Source organism: Strigops habroptila, chromosome 12, assembly GCF_004027225.2.
Source record: "Strigops habroptila isolate Jane chromosome 12, bStrHab1.2.pri, whole genome shotgun sequence".
Taxonomy (NCBI): Eukaryota; Metazoa; Chordata; class Aves; order Psittaciformes; family Psittacidae; genus Strigops; species Strigops habroptila.
In genome coordinates, this window is record NC_044288.2 from 17,242,701 (window position 1) to 17,263,670 (window position 20,970).

Sequence of the window (20,970 nt, forward strand, 5' to 3'; positions counted from 1 at the left end):
GGGCGCTGCAGGGGACGGGGTGTTTGGGGTGAATTCAGCCTGCTTTGTTTGTAAGTATGGAATCTGCCCCCACAGCTTGCAGCTCCTCTGCAAGACCTAAATATACTCCTAAAAGACATGAACTGTTTCCATACTAAAGCCTTTCAGAGCGCTCTTGTGAAAATTCACTTAAAGCAGTGCTGAATGCGTTGGTATGAGCTTGGTCATGGTGCAGTGGGTCAGTATTTAGAACAAGAAGTGCCATGGGGCAAGGAGTAGAGGTGAGGCAGCTGAAACTACCTGGTACTAACATCACCTTGCATGGTCCATTAAAGATCCTGGTTTTAATGCGTGGGTTGGAATTTTCTGTATCACACCCCTGCATAAGGCCAAACTTCAACAGTGAATTTCAGCCAAGAGAGTTTTTCTGGTTTTACGAATAAGGTTCTGCTATATATAAAAATTAACTTGGAATAACTTTTGCTCAGAGTGTTGAAAATTGTTGGCAGGTAACTTTTTGATGCCCTCAGAACCATCTGAAAAAAAATTAATCACATCATAAGATTTTAGGAGTTCATATTCAGGAAACTGAGGAAAGGTTTCTTAAGCTCAGTAGGAAAGATCCCTTCAGATCCCATCCATCAGGGGCATGTTCAGCTCAAGACTGTTTTAATATTGTAGTAAATACCAGAAATCAACCATCAACACAAATATATATATGCATCTGTGCAAATATATAGCAAGTTAAAAGCCCAACAAAGTCCTTTTCTCATGCTCTGCACAGAGATGAATGTCACTGTGATAGTTTGGCTCAGGATGACAATTAGGACTTTCAAAATGTAGTGGCTGTAAGAAAATCCCCAAGCACAGACTTCACAAATGATGACAAAAGGCCTGTCTTGTCCCAGACAGGCCTTGGTAGATCCTGAGCCAAAGCCTGGAGGGGCACTGCACCAGGCTCCTGCCAGAGCCAGTGAATGACACATTTCCTGTGTCTCAGTTTGGGCCCGTTATCCCTTGCCCTTTCACTGGGCACCACTGAGCAGAGCCTGGCTCTGAGCCCTCTGAGCCTCCTCCAGGCTGAACAATCCCAACTCCATCAGCATCTGCCCATGTGACAGATGCTCCAAGCAAGAAAGTGCAATTGCAGCAACTCTTTCCCCAACTTTCGGTGTATTACAGATTATATCACCTGAAATGATTTGACGATCCAAAGAGATTTCACGGACTCGATAGTTATCTCCCACTGAATGCATAATCTGAACTACTCTAGCTCCTCTGTCAGCAAAATGGCTATTTTCAACTGAGGGTCTAGGAAATATTATTTAAAAATACAAAGGAAATACGGCATTGTAACTCCATAGAAATGGCATTGGGGTTTTCCACCTTTGTCTAGTAATTACCAAGGGACAAGAGAGTGCCTTGTTGAAAAGCAAAATGATGCCTTTTATAGCTTGCAAATGCATTCTGTGATCTGGCGTAACCAGATAATTTTCATGCATATCTACATTGGCAGTGAATATCCTGCTAGCCAAAATACTACCTCAGCGAGGCCTAGGCATCCTCTGACTTGAGAGATGTGTTAAGCAACTTGGCAAACACACGGATGTTCAATCTCCAGAATCACTTGTGCAAACCCATGGGAAGTGTGGTGACACAGTGAAAAATAAGGTTGCAAATAAGGTTATCTGCTTGCTCAGCATGTCTGCTCTCTTGAACACACTGATATGCTCACAGAGTTTAATATATTGACTTCAGTTGGTTATACTTGAATACTCTTCAGAATAACACAGCAAAGAGGCAGTGAGGTGAATCCCATTCCTTTTTGTGCATTATTACCACTGTAAAATACATTTCATGTAGCTGCAAATCTACTGATAACTAAACAGAACTAAACTCTGCTGGAGATATTCGATATAACTCAGAGAACACAGCTCAACATTGCCAGCACTTGAGCACTGGTAGTTAAAGCCACTTTTTCACCAGCACCAAGAACCTGTGTTAAATGAGCAGATGCTACTTTTACCTTATGACTTTTCAGGGTAGAAGCACATTTTAGGCAACGTCTTTCAGTGCTACCATCTGAGGATTTTGGCAGGGTGGTGGAGGGAGATGTGCAGAGAGATATTGAATCTCTCAAAGCCCTCCTTGGCATTACATCCACTAACCTCCATTTCTGCCATAAGACTGAACTAGCTCTGTAACTACTTGGGGTCAGTATGCCCCATTTCAGTTTGGAAATACCATTTTGCAAAATGCCACTTTCACAAACCAACAAACTACCAGGAGTAAATTTATGTGGCAGGATGCTTTTTAGAAAAAACAGATGCCTAAAATTGCCAGTAAGATCCTAAAAGTGAACATCCTCTAGGGACAACATTAAAGCAAACCCAACTGAGTATGAGGAATGAAAGAATAACACACAGGTTTTCTTATGGAGCGAATATAGACTCTGACATTTCCACCCACACAGCGCAGCTCAGTGACAGTAAGACAAAGCAGCAATATGAGCAACATGGGACTCCGAGGAATAAACAATACATTTCTTCTGTCAACAAGAATATATGCCTCTTTCTATGTTTTTAATAAGTCTCCCACAGTATGTTAATATATTGAGTTTATATGGCAAGGTTTGGAAGCTGGGGGGCTACCAAAGAAGCTGCTAGAAGCTTCCCCTGTGTCTAACAGAGCTAATGCCAAGACAGACCCACTGCTGACCAAGGTCTAGCCCATCATGGTGGTAATGCCTCTGTGATAACGTATTTAAGAAAGGGGAAAAATGACTGTGCAACAGCAGCCAGACGAGTGAGAATATGTGAGAGCAGCAGCTCTGGAGACACCAAGGTCAGTAAAGAAGGAGGGGAAAGAGTTGCTTCAGGTGCCAGAACAGAGATTTCCCCCGCAGTCTGTGGTGAAGACTAAGGCTATGGTGAGGCAGGCTGTGCCACTGCAGCCCATGGAGGTCCACGGTGGAGCAGATATGCACCTGCAGCCCTTGGAAGGGACCCACACTGCAGCAGTTCATGAAGAACTTCAGCCTGTGGTAAGGACCCACACTGGAGAAGTTGACGAAGAACTGTCTCTCATGGGGGAGACCACACGCTGGAACAGGGGAAGAGTATGTGGAGTCCTTTCCAGAACAGCAAAGACAACATGTGATGAACTGACCACAACACCCATTCCCTGTCCCCTGCGCTGCTGGGAGAGAGGAGGTGGAGAAAATTGGGAATAATGTTAAGCTTGGGAAGGAGGGAGGGATGGGGGGAAGGTCTTTTAAGATTTAGGTTTTATTTCTTATTATCCTACTCTGATTTGATTGGTAATAAATTAAATTTACTTTCCCCAAGTCAAATCTGTTTTGCCCATGACTAATTGGTGAGCGATCTCTCCCTGTCCTTATTTCGACCCACAAGCCTTTTGTTGTATTTTCACTTCCCTGACCAGCTGAGGAGGGGAGTGATGGAGCAGCTTTGATAGGCAACTGGTGTCCAGCCAGGGTCAACCCACCACAATTGTTTTCTATTTCCAGTTAAACAAATCAGAGCAGAATCACTGTTTTCGCTATCTGTTTACACTGAAAATTACTAGCTCTCGTTAAGAGGCATAATATTTGCAATAGGGCTTGGGTATAACATTTCTCTGTAGTGTAAATTCTGCAACTTGTAAACAAAACGTCAGTTACAGAGTAGTTCAACCTCTACGCACTTCAAGCCTGAAGATATAAATCAACATCTCTTTAATGGTAATGAATATTATTTTACTTACTTGCTCCTTGATCTGTGAAATTCTTATGCTCACTGTCTCTCTCCATAAAATAAATTTCCTGCACACCGTGCACTTTTCCCTATAGTTTTCTTGCTCATTATTATAAGTAATATTATTTTTATCTGTTTTCACATATTTAGAAGCTAGGACCAGGCTTTCAATTAAAGTATTTGGAAACATGTGAGCAGGCAGTAGGAATTACTAAGAAAAACTACAAAGCCCAAAGGCACAAAGTGAGGACAAAGTCTCAGGAAGTCAGACCAGTCACAGTAGTCAAGGTAGGGCAATGCTAGGAGTAACCTCATCCACCTTCAACTCTTCTACCACAGCATCACTTCTGTTTCTCAAACACTCACATTAATTCATTTCAAAATTAGTCTAATACAACAATGAAAACTGGTATAGAACCTCAGGAGATGGTTTAAGCCAAACCCAGCTCTAACCTGAGCCTTGTGACTTGACAAATACATATAGGCAGAATTCAGATCTGTGTTTTCCTGGAGAAAACACCATGATGAGGATGGAAACTAACATTTAGACAGAGCACATCAACATAGGAAGGAATTTCACCACAACTTCAACCTAAACCCAAAGTATGGGACTGTTGCCACTAAAACTGCCTGAGGGAACTGCAGACCTGTAGAGATTATAAAAGGACAAGTCTCTGTTCCCTGGCCATGCTCCAAACTGCTCCTCACTGCTCATCCCCTGTTGTTTTGCTCAGTCTAGGACAACAGAGTCAATTGAGGTGGGCATTTATGTTCTTTTCCTTAGGAGATTACCCCACAGACAAATTAACACCACAGTCAAGAATTTTTACCCTCCATGTAGTTGAAGGAATTTAAAATACCAAAGGGTGTAAAACATGATCATGTACATTTTAAGTTGGAGTTAACTACTTGTAACCATTGCTGCAGAGGAGCTCATCCATTATACAGAACTACATTGGCGCCACAGACTTCCTGTCACACGCACATTAAGAACAAGAAAATAAGCATGTAGGAGAACAGGAAAAAAAAAAGCCATACAAGAGATTACAAAGATTCTGGAAGAAAAAGAGCATTTGTCAGTGCCCTAGTGAACCTTCTGCACAGCTCTTTTAATCTGCCTCCATTCCTCGTCTGTGCAGGAATGCCAGGCGTGCAATAAATTTCACACGTTCACAGCATAAATATATCCTTGCCATGACCTCTGGGACACTACACAAATCAGACATGTTCACAAGCAGCCCAGCAACATCCGCAGTTTAGTCCACTGAGACACACGTGTGGGTTCACAATTTAGAGAAAGAAGAAGAAATCCTCACATTAATCTGCTCCATACCTACAGCACAGAAAACACAAGACAGCCCATTCTAAGAGGTGCCACAGTCGATGGGAGGTGAAAGTACTCAGCATCTTGCAGGAGGTATTCTACCTCTCTCAGGATCAAGGCATACTCCATTTCTTCCTTAGGGGCCTTCATATCTGTTGCTTCTAATAAAATGAAACTGCAGCTACTCGCATTGATTTTCGCTAGCTACAAGGCAGGCAGAAATGTTCAAACGTGATTTTTTCAGATGGCCTTGATGCTGTCACTAACAAGTGAGCAACTTCCTGTGAATATTTATTAAAAATTCACTGTGGCCTTAATAGGCTTCAATAAATTTTGCTCTTTTCCCCTGCTACTTCAATTTGCTGGGAAGCCTGTAATGTAACCCATCAAAGTATGTCTGCTTTGGGTTTTATGCAAATTCCTATCATCGTCGTTATATAAGTGCTTATGCAATGAAAATATACATAATACACAAACCTGCCCATGTCACTGAGAATTATTTACGAGAGCTATAAATCAAAGTTGCATCCTGTCTTGGTTTACATTTAAGGACCTACTGCACACAAAATGTCACATATGCCGAAAATTTGCTTACAGTCACTGCACCCCAAAAAAGCCAACAGAATTGAACTGCCTGCTGAAGGCTATTCTTTAGTCAAAGTCCATGCAAAATTGTATTAGAAGCTTTGAAGTTAAAACATGAACATTGACTACCAGAGAGGGCCCTAAAGACAAAGACATTTACTCAATGTAAATGTTCAGTGAAGACAAAGGTCACCTTATACTTTCCTGACATCTGACCATGTTAGAAACTCCACATCCTGTTCTAAAGGTTTGATAAGAGCTAAAATCTTTTCTTGGGAGGAATCAGCAATGAAATATTACTAACCCTGTAATTGATTGATTGATTACATTGTAATGGTCAAGTTATGATAACCTCACAGGACTGTAGAACCTCTGCTGTTAGGGCAGAGGAGTGATTCATCACACCACCAGAGCAGATCGGGCATGAGCAGAAGAGCTGCCTGGCAAGCTAAGCCTCCAGTTTGCAGGAAATGAGGTTTTATCTGAATTGGTGGCTTTGGTCCAAACCAAGCAGGAAACAAAGTCTTTTGAAAATGCCTACAAACTGGAAATTCCCAGAAAGGTCACTTCAGAAACATCAAAACACTTCCAAAACACAGTTCCCAAGTTCCCAAGCCTGTGGCTGATCAGTGACATAATCTCTGGCAATAGCAATGGCATCTGCGAACACCAGCTCCACACAGTAGCTGTGAGAGCTCACAAGACCCTGGGGCTCCAGTGCAGCCTTGATGCTGTGGGTTACTCTGGGATGCCAGCCCAAAGTCACAGCTTCATGTTAGAGAGTGCAGGAGCTCCAGCAGTCCAGCCTCAGCCAAGACTCTTAGCACTTCCACACATGGCAATCAAAACGGAGTTCAAGCTCCCAGGATTTTCTCGCTTTTAGCTTTACAGCAGGTTGGAAGTGGTAGCCCAAGACCACTGGCTGGAGTTTCAAGCCCCCAAGCCCTGGATAGTCCTCAGTGCCATTGGACAGGCTACTCGAGGACAGAGATGGCTGCATTGCCTTGGCTGACCAGCCAAGAAGTGCTCCAGGAACAAGGGGAGCTCAATTTGGCAAGAACACACCAAATGGGATAACTCTAACCAAAACATTTCAGGGCCAGCAGATGTGCTATTTCCAACTAAACTTTGTTTCACCAATAAATCGCTAGCATGCAACAGCAATATAAAACCCAAAGGCCTTACTCTCCATTGCTTGGCCTCATATAGATTCATTTGTATTTATGAAACACAGTACAAAAAAACACTTATTCAGACCAACTCGAAGATCTTGAGACAAGAAGCTGACACTATTATTTATGAATACCAAGAATTCAGCAGCTACTCTGTGTGCCCTGGCTGCTCCCTCCCACCTCTATACCACAAGGTGCCTCCTCAGATCTCTTGGCAACTGTTCACAGGGTTGAGATGAAAAATTTTCAAACTTTTGGAATAAGATAGAGTTTTTGTTCTGTATAGAAAGGCAAATAATGTACTGAGAACAAGGCAAAGCAAAGACAAAGAAGTGTGACCTCTATATTTGCACATCTGCTTTGGTTCACACTCCAAGTGAGATTTGTTATTAAAAACTTCAGGTAACTGATATGCATTTTGAAGAATGTGAAAGAACAACACTGCTTCCCAGGAAGCACAGCAGGACAGTATGGCACTTGCTTTTGGTTCTGGAGTGATGATTAAGGACTTCAGAGGAGGATCAGTTGTTTGCCAAATCTCGAGTATATGATCTAGTGCCCTGAGGTTCTCTTACTTATTTCTGACTCCTTTTAACAAAGCAGGATTAAATCAAGTTTTCCTGTATAAACCAACCCCTTTTTTTCTTGTTGAACGTGTTAGTTATGGGATCACATAAACATATTTTAATGCAACACTATGACTACTTTCTCTTCTGCAGTTTACACTTACATGGCCATATAACTTAAGACAAGAATGCATTACCATGAGGGTCTGAGTGATTGGTGATGGTCTATGTGTCAGCTGCTCTGGTTTGGATATCTTGGCCAAGGCTCTTCTTCGGGCTCTATTTTCAGCAGTTGAACTTCTCTGACTACCCTGGTTCACAACAGTACCTTTGAAACCTGGTCACTACAGTAGAAAGCTAGACTTCATCATCCAAAGAGTTAGACTTTGAACCTGAATCAGCATGTATCTTTTTTCCCCAATGCATTGGCTGTTCTGGCCCAAGGTGATTTGAAATATAAGAGCCTTTTCAAAGTACTGCAAACTGAAAGTTCTTTTCTGTTAGTAGATCCCAACCAAACAATTCTATCACCAGCACCACAGGGGTTCTGGGCAAAGGGCTGCTGGCTCTTGTGGTTTCACACATGTTGTAGGCTGAGAAACCATTGCTGCTCACCAGCCTCTGCTCTGGACACAAACTGCATTCTGGAGTGAGCTGGAAGTGAGGTAAATGCAGAACAGGGGCATGCTAGACAACGACTAAGGCAAGTAGGCAAGGATGATTTGCTGGGATTAATAAGGAAGGCACTAGTTAATTCTTTCTCTTGATTAGCAGGGTGTTAACAAGCATAAAACCATATGGCAAGGTCAATGCTGCCTGGGCCCTCCCCTGAAATCTCACCTGGATGAAAACGGAGCAGCACAGCACATAAGTTTAGGCTACTCTGAATCCCTGCAAAATCTAGCAAAGCCACTGAGGCTGAGCAATGCTGGGGCAAGACTAATGCACCTCAGTGGTCCCCCTGAACACGCAAAGGGGAAGCTTGCACTCTTTCATTCCCACATGTGTACCAACAATACATCCAATCTGTTTTCTAGGGCCAGAGCTTTCCCTTGCACCTTCTGGTCATTTACACACATGCAGCAAGCAGGTAAAACACTACCAGGTAGCCCTGGCAGCTACTGACAATCAACCTATACAGACTTTTCAGATTGTAAGAGGTATGTGGACAGGAATGGTCTAAGGCCATATTTATCTTTTATAATGCTTCCTTTTAAAATGATTTAGCATAGTCCCACAAAGGTCTATATTTATCCAAAGGATCTTGGCAAGTTGGCTGAATTTCATTCAGAAATTTAGGTTAGTGCATCTCATCTATCCTGTAAAAGTAGCAATTATGCATCTAGAAGCAAAGCTTGGTTTCCAGGGCCCCTTACCTATGCCAGTAAAGGTACCAACTGCAGCTGTAGTTTACAAGAAAAGAGACGTTACAGCAACAACTCTACAATTTACAATCCAGGATTATAAACCAAATATTCCCCGTGCAAACATTTCATTGATAGAACTGTGGGAAGAGGGACATCCTCTCATTTAGTACCCAAGGAAAAAAAAAAAACAACCAAACTTGTGACTGCAAACATGTATTTTGAGAATACCAAAGAACTATGACATTTTTGCTCTGCCAGAAAAATGATCACATCTTGATTGAATATTTTGCTTTCTCACTTCCTTTTCCAAGCTGAAATGTCAACTATTTTAAGTAAAATCAGAATATTACTCAACCACAAACCAGAAAAGAACCTCGATGCCAGAGCTGTCATCAAAAAGGCACATTCCAGTTATGTACTTGCAGTTTTACTATTGAGAAAACAGAGATTAAACCCTTCCAAATGCTTTGCTGCTTAATGACACAATCACTAGCATGTTATTAAAGCTCAACACTCTGACATTCCAGTCATTGTATCTGCAAACACTAAGACATTATGCAATGAGAAAACAATCCTTTTATTGAAACCAAGGATGTCTAATTGTGACAGGTGAATGTTTTAGCTACAGAGATGAAATCCATATACATACTATTTTTATGCAGTGCTTGTGTTCCATTTACACAATTTGCTAGTTTAAAAGGCTTTAACCGTCAATCAAGAGTTCAAGTATGAAACTCCATAACAGGAGAAAATTATATTCTGTTATTGAAGTCAGCTAGATAAACAATACCTTCTGATTATGATGATATCATTATGTGCTTCACGATGAACAGCAAGACAGAAAACATTCACCTGGTTTCATATTCAAAGTACTTGCTGAGATTCATGTATAAATGGATGAATGAACAGAAGGGTAATTGTGTATTATTTTAATATAATAAAGTCAAATTTATTCAAATTGGTAAGGAAAAAATGTGTTTCTTTATATCTTGTGTGGAGTTATGCCTTACTGAATTTGTGTTTGCTTATGATTCTGACAAGCTGCAAAAAATAGATATAAATACAGTCAACACTAAATTGTATCTCTATTCTTTTGCAAGCAAACTGTCACAATATTATGCTCATTACAAAGCTTTGAAAACTAATAGCTAAGTGAAACACTAGACTTAATGACTTGAAATAAATATCTTGCAACAGAGCTGTTTAAGACACTGTAAAAACAAATCTCTTAAACAGTAGAAGCACATATACCAAACAAACAACAGGGAACCTGTGTGCACTGAAATCTCTCGTAGTCTTGCCACCGACTTCAGTAAGAACTAGATCAAAGTAAAAACTTTCACTACTTTTGTATTTCCTTTTGGGTTGAATCTTCCTTTATTTTCTTGCTATACCCATCCAAAGATGCACTCCTCCTAGAGAAAAAAGGTGACAGAAGGGGAGTGGTACATTCCCTTTAATGTTAAAAAGTCAGCTATAAAGCATGCCAAATAAATACCCTATTCAGATTCTTCACGTTTTACATTAGACCCTCACAGAAGGACTTAGCTCAATAAAAAGGCAAAATCCACCTCCCAGCCTCGGCAATTCCCGTGGCCCTTTCTGCTGAGGACAGAGCTTTTCCACTTCCCAAATATGACTGAAATCTTCAAAACCACTCGAGTCCAATGTCAGGAATACTGAAGCATACAACCAGTGCTTGTTGATAATGCTAAGCAATATTGGTGTGTCTTTTGAATCTGATTATTTTGTTTAAGCTTGCTTGGCAGCTAATGGACTACATACTTACCCTGTCCAGGGAGGATGGCTCATTCTGTGAACTTTGGCTCATATCATTGCCTGTGGGAGAATATTATGTGGAGGCACATCATCATTTTCAGTCACACCAAACCTAATCTTAATTGCAAGATTCCAAGGAGTAAATAGGTAGCATTGGAACTCAAGTAGATCTTTGTTCTCTCAAGAAAATTATTTATAGAAGAAATAAAATGCAGCACGAATTTTCTAGCTTTATTAATATAGTTGAAAAAAAAAAAGATAAAAATGAACCCTGTTTACTTGAATTTGTTGATCTATATCTAAATGTCTGCTAGAATTATTCTATTTGCTTCTTATTTAATGAAAAGTTCAGATCAATAGGAGACTTATCTCCTTGATTTAATGTTTTGTAACATCTGCTAATTAGAAAGAAGGTATTAGAATTGATGGTTTTCACCTAAATAGAGCTTAATAGTAGATTCTCAATTAAAGCTTCTGAAAAATGAGGTACAACGGCAGTTAAGCATAGGGCAAATGTTGGGAAGGAGGGGTTGGTTGGGTTGGGATTTTTTTAAGTCACTGGAAATTCTATATAAAGATAATGCTCTCCCTCCAGATGACAAAGAGAAATTGGTATCTGAAAAGAGAATGGGCCCTGTCCATAAATACAAGCTCAACAAAGCAGCATGTTGCATATCTATAACAAACAGAAAAGCAGATTAGCAGCCATTATGCTGAGATGGTAAATCTACCAAGGAGATTTTGTATCAGCAGAATTTTGGGGTTTTTTTTAACGATAACTTGCAATTTTGGAGACAATCACCTATTAAAGAGTTCTACTCCCTTTTCCTTGTCTCTTTTTCTTGAAAGCAAACAAACAAAAATCCTGGAACACTTCTTTTTTCCTTCATTTGTCCTACATATACATTGATATATATGTCCTACATATACATATACATCCCACATACACATTAACAGCTGTGCACAAAAACTTCTGCAATGATTTAAGTATGTGGAAGCTGCTAGATCAAAACCTTTAGATTTGATAGAGAAAGAGAGTGTTACAGTGGCTTCTGCAGCAGGTTTACAGCAGAAAAATCCTTAAAGCACGACTGATTGGAAAGACACAGCCCCAGCACCAAACCCCTCCTGGCTAGCAGGAAACGGTGAGTCAGGAGGAAGGTGCCCATGCCCAACCCTGTGGAATTCTTGTATATCACAGGTACTTATATAGGCAAATAAGCACTCACTCTCATTATTGTGAAAGTGGCGAGGCACAGCAACAGGTTGCCCAGAGAAACTGCAGATGTCCCATCCCTGGAAATGTTCAAGGCCAGGTTAGATGGGGCTTGGAGCAACCTAGTCTAGTGGAAGGTGCCACTGCCTGTGGCAGAGGGGTTGGAACTAGATAGTCTTTTAAGGTTCATTCCAGTTCAAACCATTCTGTGATTACTGCAAAGAAACGAGCAGTAATATGGATGAAGCATGCACCAACAGAGAAGCAGATAGCATTTTAATTGATGGCAAAACTAAGAGAATAAGGATTATCAGAGCCAAGAAACAGTTTCCATATGAGGAGAGATTTAGTAGAGTGGAAATTGTCAGCATAGAAATATGACAGAGGCCAATGGAATCTTGATTGGCATAAAGAATATGAATAGCACATAATTAATACCCTGCATCTCATAATACCAGAATTAATGAGGAGTTGGTTTTAAGGCAAACAGAAGAAGTGCTTTTCCACATAATGCAGAATATTTGTGGAATACATGCAGAATAATTGCAGAATATGTTGTTGCAGCATATTGTGGAGTTTCTTCTACTGTTCCAATAACATCCACTGCAGGTCGCAGGGGGCATTCACGGGGGCAGACAGATTTCTGTTTTGAACCAGAATTGCACTTCTTTTGTTCTCCTGAAGAAAAAATTTTGAGGGAGTATTTTTTTGTCACACATGTGGAAATCTAATCAATGTGACACACACAACAGTCAACAAAAATAAGATACTGGCAACAAAGACAATACATCTCTGTACATACCCCAATATGTGGAAAACTTCCATCAACACAATGTAAACTAAACTGAAGGGTTGTGGGTGAATATGCCATTTTTAACTTGCCTGGTAACTCTTCATGGATTAGTATATTCTTTTCCTAAAAACTCATCAGACTGTGAAGCCAGAAATTCCAATTACAATTGTAAGCATACACTGTATTATCTTCAGTTGTGCAGCAACTACAATGTCTCTAATTGAAGTTGGCTCAATGCAGAGCACTAGTTTTAATTCCTGAGTCATTTTCCAGTAATGAAATAGCTGTATTCAGGGCACAGTGTGAGAACATGTTTGATGGTTATGTTAAATTGTGCTACAGCTACCTTTGGGGAGCATCTAATTTATTTATTGTCTGTATGAAACCAACCACTATTTTCCTATGTGGAAAAAAAAAATCAAATTATTATTCACAAAAGTACTGCCTTAGACACATCTGTGAATAGTAGTTTAATTACATATTTCACGTGTTCAGAAAAACTAGCAGATATTTTATGTTCATGTCTTTAACGTTACGCTGCAGCAAACACTTCTGCCATCCTTCCTCCAAATTAACACATACAAGACCCTCAATGAAACACAAGGGTTTTTCAGATATGGCTAGAAGTGTCTGAAGTATGCAATGAATCCCATAATTTGTGAGCTGTAAAACCTACTACCCAAAACAAACAGCTGAATGGGCCTTAAACCTAGGGCTCTTAAGTCAAAGCACTTGCAATGGTAGTTTGTTTTCCCTCATAAGGTAAACCATTATCAGTTCACTGCCTACCTTCTCCATTAAACTGTTTGCAAGTTGAGAGTCGACTTCTGAACTCTTCATTTTCTGCAAGCATCTTTGAAATGACTTTCCAGACCTTAGGCCAGACTTTAGACTGAAAGATAAAACTGAACTTTCTCAGTGAAGCATACAAAAAGTTTGCATTAAAACATCTATAGGGCAGAACTTTGAATTCTCCAGCATGACTATGAAGTCCAACTGGTTTTTTGCTGAGGATTGAGAAGGGGGAGCTGTGGAGGAGGAATATATATATGTGGGATATAATGAAAGAATCACCTCTATTTAAAAGTCAAAAGACATAAATTACTCCTTGATTTTCCTTGAGATCTCCTCCTTTCTTGCCTAGAAATCTTGTTTATCCAAGACTTGTGAAGTGTCCTTCTAGATAAGAACAGCTTATGAAAACCTGTGTAGAGCCATTAAACTCTCTTCAAAGTCATCCAAAATGAAGGGGGAGTGAGGGGAGGAATATGAAGATTGCTTATTTTTCCAGGAGCAAAACCTTTCCCATGTAATCCTTCACCACCACCATAATTCAGACCCCCTGCTCAGATTCCAGACTAGCAATGGCCTTGTCTATTTCATAGCAAATCCATATTCATCTGTTTCATAGATGTTGATGGCCTTTATTTTAGAGGCATAAAGCTCTGTCTATAGTGGGCACATTTCAGACTTGTGCACTGAAAATATTAAATTGGAACTATTGACGAAGGCATTCAGACAGAGAGGCAGCCTAACAAATGTAAATGGCTGTTAACATGCTAACGTTATGACTTTTGCTGGACCCCATCCGTGAAACTAGTTTAAATTTAAAGATAATTCCTTTCCCATGGACATTTATTGCTCAAACATAATACATATTCCTCATTCTTTCTGAAGACTATTTAATGTACTAGAAAAGTGATATTATAGTATGTTATTAGCTGTTCCCCCGCAGTCAGTAGTACTTTGCTGTTTTTAAATCAAGTATCTGTGACATTACTATATTATTGTCTAGCTGATTACTTGTACTTCACACATTACAAAATCTCCTAATGACTCACTGTTTTAATAAAGGTGTCTTTTAAAATGTCAAGCATTTGTTGAACTACTGAACAAGAACAGAAATATATTTGTAAGCAGAAAGTAATTTTGAAGGGCTACTAGTATGGTGTTATTAACTCTGATTCTTGCCTTTGCTTATTTGCAACCTGTGGGGTTTCTTTGCTTAAAATGTAAGAGGAAGAGGAGCCGCAGAGCTTTTCCCCAGCTGGGTTTGACCCAGCAAGGTGTGCAGCACCCTGGCCTAAATCCAGCAAAGCATTTCAGTACAGGCATTAAGTCAACAGCACACTCTCATTTTTCAAGGTAAGCACACACTTAAGTGCTTTATTGAATGAGAGCCAGAATTTTAAAGCCTCCAGAGAGGGAAAATAACACCATTTTTCTTTTCTGTAAGTAAGGTTTTCAGTAACAGACTACCAATTCAATCTTTTAATCTCCTCCATGCTCTCACATAGACAGAACAAGCAGGAAGCAATTTTCTCAAATGCAAAGGCAGCTAATTCAGCTCCCACGTTTTATACCTTTTGCTTCTTTCGTTTAATTACTTTATCAACATTTCTTGAAGGGAAGGGAAAGTCGAAGGTGTCAGCGTTGGCCTCTTGAAGGTCACCTAGGAAGAGTTTAGAAAGCATATTCTGAGTGTTTACAATATATTCCTGAGAAAGCTGTAGATCTTCCAGAGGGATACTTATTTCTGGTCCCAGCAAGTTACAGGATATCAGTCCTGACATTGTGCTGACTAACACCTTGCTTATTTTCTTCATTGTACCGCGGGGCAAGTGGGTGTCTCTGAAACTCCACAAAACAAATTTCAGAACTGTACAGCAACCAGAAATTAAAACAACAGGATTCTGGGCAATACAAACTCGCTTTTAATTCCCTCTTTTACCCCTTCCTATGGCAGCTACTAAAATTCTGCCTGAGCTCTAAGAGGAGGTAAGGCAAGAAATAAGACAAAGTGCTAAAGAACAGGAGCAAGAAGGAGAGGTTGATCTTGTGTGCTCAAGACACACATAGCCACAAGGAGGAAGGACTCAGGTGAGTTCCAGCTTTTCAAGGAGCTGCTGGACAGGCATGGCATAAGCTGAGGAAAAGGGTGACCCATGTGGGGATGCTGAACATGGTCACAGCCATGGGCTCATCCCTTGCCACAGCAGGGCTTCAGGCAAACCAGCTTCCTCCAGCACAGCACAGCCCCACCACCAGGTACCCAAGGCAGTCACAGAGCTCTGAGCTACCCATAGTCACAGGTTGCGTCTGAGCTAGGGGTTGGCATCGCTTAGATAATAACCCACAGAACTGGTGCTTTTAATTACAGGCTAATGCAACATTTCACTTTGCCGTCTTTGGAAAAATGGCTTTTAGGAGGAGGAAAAAATAGAAGAAAAAGAAAACCTCCCAAGAGCAACATTAGCAAAACTCAGGACCACCCTAACCGTGTCACCCATCACTTCCAGCTCACACCCTGGCTCCTTCTGCAGAAGCCAGGTCATGTTCTCCATTTTCACTCCATTCCATCCCATGCAGCAGAGCTGTTTCATAACAGATCACAAACAGTGGAAAACTGCCTAATTTTTTTTTCTTTTATTATATAAGAAAAGGCACCCACACCCATGCCCATCCCAACTTTCTTTGGTTCCAACCACAAAGAACATTAAGAAACATCTGTAAGCTGTCGCAGCAGCGAGGGAGCCAGTGGCACAGAGGCTCTTTGGTTAGGTGGGAGTCTCCTGAGGAGAGGCAGGAAAGATCCCGAAGTTCAGTGTGAAATAGGGCAGCCCTGTTATATGTACCTTATTTCTGGCCCTATTGCTCCCAAAGGACTGGGAGGGCTGCGCTGCAGGCAGCCACCTCACCTCACCTCACGGGGTGGAGATGCTGTAGCTGGACAACATAAGAGTTTGGGGCAAAAATACTACATTTTTCACTCATCTAAGGTTAACACCATGTTCCACCTCCTGCCTCAATACCGACTAACTGGGTGTAACAAGGCTTAAGGAGAAAAACATTGCAGCACCTTTGCCCCTCAGCGTGTACAGTCTGACTGAGGGAAGAGCCCAGTGGGACAGTATCAACCATGCACCACATAGAAATGGCTTCCTGCCTAAAAAGGAGCCATAGCAGGGGCTCTGCTCTCCCGTGCCCAGGGGCACAGATGTCCCCAGGCTCAGCAACACATACCGTGATGGCGGCTGACAGGCTTCACCCCACCACAGCTCCTCACCACCTGCCTCCTGCCTCCCTCAGCGGGCACAGGGCTGGTCTTGTTCCTTGGTGCCAGGGCACCCCTCAGCCTCCCAGCCTTCCCTGTGGGGCTCAGCTGGGAAAACAGGGGCCCATCCCGGCCCGCCTCAGCCTCTCGGCAGCTGCTGCCATAGCGGATGACAGAGCCGCAGCGGTGGGAGCCGAAGGTGTTGACATAGACGAGCGGCACTCGTGGCCTCCCCTGGCTGCGGCTGGGCGCCATGTGTGGTGGGGCAGGATGGCGGCGAGGCCCTGCTGAGGCAGGGAGCTGAGGGGAGACGGGGGCTCTGGGGCGGGCGTTGCGGCTGCTGTGCAGTGAGGAGCACTGCACCTGCGGCCCCTTCCTGTGTGCAGGCATGGCGTGGGGGGACCTGCAGAGCACCCCTCCTGCCCCGCTCCGTCTGATCACCACCGTCCTGTTTCCATGTCCCAGCTGGACAGTGGGAAAGGGAGAAATAACTGTTTTCTGAGCAGGAGCAATGAGCTTAGTGCAGAACGGGAGCTGGCCTTGCACCATCCCAGCGTCTCCCTCACTAGTAACCTGCCCCACAAGGTTGATTTTGGTCAGCATTAGTTAGGGCTTAGCACAAAGTATGCTGCCTGAAGTCATATATTGATCTATTTCATGCAAGTTGTTGATAAAGTGATATAGGGGACTCCAGGCTGAAGGCAGTGATGGATTGTTTGTCATTTCTGTGATTTACAGAAGGGGAAGAAGCGGCATCTCTTTGGTGTGGGTGCTTCTGCATTGAAACACTGAGTTCCCACATTGATACACCACGTTTCCACACCATGTACTCCGAACAGCTTACCTGCTAATGCTGGGAGGGTGGCTCCAGCAACTTGCTGAGCAACGTTTACGAAACATCAAATACCTGTTGTCATTCTGTCCTTCAAGCAACAGCAGGCATACAGTGCGTTATGTGATAGCGAGGGGATGCCCACTGCAGTCAGGAGTCCTTCCCATGGAGGTTTTCTGCAGACACGTGCCCCATAGCAGCAGCAGGATCATGAGATATGGCCAGTGACAAGTGGGACGTCTCAAACTGCTTAAGAGCACAAGTCCCATTGATTTTTTTTGCTTTGGCACTGATATACTGCTCCATATTATTTCCCAGAGTTTCAGCATGCGTAGCTGCTCAGAGGAGGGAAAGCATTGAGAGTTAGAGAGAATAAATGTTATGAAAAGACCTTTGTCTAATTATTTCAGCAGCACCAGCCATCTGAATGGCGCTGACAATTTGTCGCCCTGGTGAGAAGAGCACGAAGCAAACCGGAGGCTTTTCCCAGCCTGTGAGGAGGCTGAGCGAGGTCTCGGGGCTGCTGTCCCCTGGTCCCCTCGCTGGGGTCCCCTGGCAGGGCCGGGTGCTGCACAGGCGGACCCCGCGAGGTGGCAGCCTTACCTACCGAACCAGCCCGTGTCCCTGCTCCCTGGCTGCCAGACCCGGAGCTCGGGGCAGGCAAAAGACACTGGGAAGTGTCCCAGGATTTGGAGCTATTTTATACGCTGTCAGGGAGGAAAAAAAAGGCATTTTGTGTATGCAGCTGAGAAAGAGGAAAACAGCTTCCAGAGGCACAGCCTGATGGTTTGCCAGTGCAAATTGTTATTTCCCAATAAAAGGGCATCTACTGCAGGCTCCAAAGTGTATGGACTAAAAAGGAGGTCACAGATACAGTACAACCACCAAGTCAGCAGCCTTAAGATAAAATGTGATCTCAAAAATAAACCAAACAAAACGCCCAAACACCAGAGGCTGCCTCCTCCTCCGCAAAGACCTGAGCTAACAAATGGGCCCAGTGAGGCAGCAGCCAGCGAGTTCAGTGCGGGGGTATTAAGTCCAGAGAGAGGCAACCGAATAGCTTCATTAAAAACTGATCCTGGTGTGCAAACTTTGTCATGTCCATTAATCACAAAGCTCTGGTAATGAAAGCATTCCTTTTGCTGAAATACAGAGGTCTCAGTCCACATGACAAAAAAATATCACTGAACACATGCGCACAAACCTTAACAGCACCATTTTCATTCCATGCCTGTCTTCCCATTGTGTGTGAACACTTGCTGCTGCATCTTCCTGACCCGGTGTTCCCTTTGCCAACTGGCAGGCTGCTTCCTTCCTATGCCCTCAGCAGGGCAGCAGGGCTGCCAAATCAGTGGTTTTCTCAGCATCTGTATTTATGGAATAGGCTTCCACCCTGCTAATACAAATACACATGCTTTGTGTGGCACGGTTTTTTTCCACTTTTCCCAACAGCACATTGCCAGGACTTTGATTTCAAATGCAAATTCAGCTCGGATCCCTTTTAGAATCTACTGACAAAAATCAATGCCACCCAAAATCTATGAGTGATCTGCAGAACTGGAAAACTCAGCTATTTTAGCTGCACTCTGTTCATCCTCCTTTCCACATGTGTGAACTCACTACCAGCCAGCCATTATCTCTGTATTTATCACTTGGAACAAACATCTCAGCTTTTCACATCTTCAACTGTCTAGTTAAAAATAGACCAGATTCTAGCTTTCAGCCTGCACCTCATCACGCTGTTTGTTTTGTATTCAAATGTCAGCTTCTCCAGCTCAGAACTTGCATTGTTTCCTCAATTCTATTGTTTCAGTTTTACTTTAGCCAAGCATGCACCATCATCTAGTTACCTTGACTATCATTTTAAAATGAGGTAGAGGTTTTGGTGGTAGCAAGCCTACAGCTTATGCCAAAGAGAAGGAAGGAGCCAACAGGGCACTGCTGGATGCACATTTAGTGATTCCCTGATTCCCTGCAAAAACAAAACTTCTGCTGTTGGAGATTGGCTCTTCTATGAGAATTCTTTGCAATGGAGTTAAAAACAAAGTACTTGCATGGTTCAACATAATTCAGGCAAGGCAGATTGCTTATTAAGTGTTACATTATCTTGATCAACTGCAGATTGTGAATACATCTGAAATATGAATCTTAACACTGTTAACAGGGATTTTTACGTGGAAAGTATGCTAATTCTGACAACAGCTACAGTCAAACCTTGTTAATTAGACCCTCAGCAGTAGCACAAACAATTACTGTATCTCCTTCGTTTTCACCAAATGTTTCATAAGAGTCGCTGGAGTGAGGTATTTTATTAGAATGTGGTTACTTTACAGAAGACACTGGGGACCATTTATTAGTGTAACTAGGAATCATTATAAAAAACAAAACTCACCGCTTCTGGTAAATGGAAGCAATGCATTGTGCTTTCAGCTTTTGCTTACTTGTAAAATTTCATCATTTACAATGGCTCTCACAGTTAATTATGTAAGCAATAACACAGTGCAGCAGAGAGATAGAATGGCCAGCTGCCATTTTAACACACCTGCATTTCATATTAATGAACCTGCATATCTCAGATTGCTTTGCAAACCATACATGTGGGAATTGCTTTATCCACACCAGTCGTAAGGAGAGGCATATTTTCCCATTTCTCCATGCAGCGCATAAAAATACTTAGCAGACTAAAAACTAAGTTTGTGACATAAAAGCCTGAGCCTCCCCATGAGAGATTTTCAAATCACTGAGAAGATCCACAGACTTCATAATCAAAACCCAAACCAAGGAGAGTGAAACCCTTGTCTTAGAAGAACTTCACGTTACAGTATTAAAATAGAGATTGACAATCTCAAATAAAACTATGGGGGGAACTCAAAGAGGCAAAATAAGCACTGAAGATAACATGGGAATTAAACAATCTTACTTCCTGGAAAGACTTGTAGTCGAGTGGATATAGCAAAAGGCAGGCAAGGGCTTCAGTTCCTCTGATTTCATTTTTTCACACAAATGTGCAGTTACTGGTATTTAGCAATGACATCCTTTGTTTCCAAATCAGAAATAGTAAAACTTTACCAAATTTTAGGTTGCAGAGCCTATGATCTTAAATATAAAGCTGTTCTGGGGAATGTGCAGTTAGACCTCACAGATGAGGAAGTTCAGTCCTACCTACGACAGACCTCCAGATATTGTCTCTCATATCCTGGAAGAATTCTGGTTCAGTACAGAACATAAAAAGCAAAAATCACTAAATCACCAAATCACCCTCAGAATCAGCAGTAATGTAGGTCTTCCAAGACCATCTGTCCCATCACGGAAAGCTCGCATTTTCTTAGCCTTTCCTCTGAAATCTAACACAACCTCAGGCCAAAGTGTGCCTGCAGGCTAACATAGTCACCAATACCTCTGTCTGCATATACGAGACAGTCCATTTCACTGCAGTATAAATACCACTGAACATCCTCATTCCTCAGCAGTAAGCCCACTGGTACCAGGGTCTTTGCAGAACTGCTCCAGATACTGAACATTTACCCCCTCCCTGTCCCCAGAGATGT

At 42.2% G+C, this 20,970-nt stretch overlaps 1 protein-coding gene across 1 annotated transcript; it reads right to left on the reverse strand.

The window, feature by feature from the left end:
- Positions 1–58: 58 nt before the first annotated feature.
- Positions 59–17,029, reverse strand: C12H5orf47 (chromosome 12 C5orf47 homolog). The gene is made up of 5 exons (XM_030504390.1): positions 16,560–17,029; positions 14,900–14,988; positions 13,326–13,428; positions 10,538–10,587; positions 59–515 (listed from the first exon to the last, which is right to left on the reverse strand). Exons 1-5 carry the CDS (start codon positions 16,978–16,980, stop codon positions 351–353), a joined length of 828 nt encoding a protein of 275 aa, XP_030360250.1. The 5' UTR covers positions 16,981–17,029; the 3' UTR covers positions 59–350.
- Between the last annotated feature and the right edge of the window lie 3,941 nt (positions 17,030–20,970).

Excerpts from the sequence above, each read along its gene's own strand:
- C12H5orf47 (XM_030504390.1), bottom strand. The coding sequence starts at position 16,980 with ATGCCTGCACACAGGAAGGGGCCGCAGGTGCAGTGCTCCTCACTGCAC. Across the intron at positions 13,429-14,899 it reads TTAAACGAAAGAAGCAAAAG|TCTAAAGTCTGGCCTAAGGT; the intron begins GTATAAAACGTG and ends TTTATCTTTCAG. Across the intron at positions 10,588-13,325 it reads CAAACAGTTTAATGGAGAAG|GCAATGATATGAGCCAAAGT; the intron begins GTAGGCAGTGAA and ends ATTCTCCCACAG.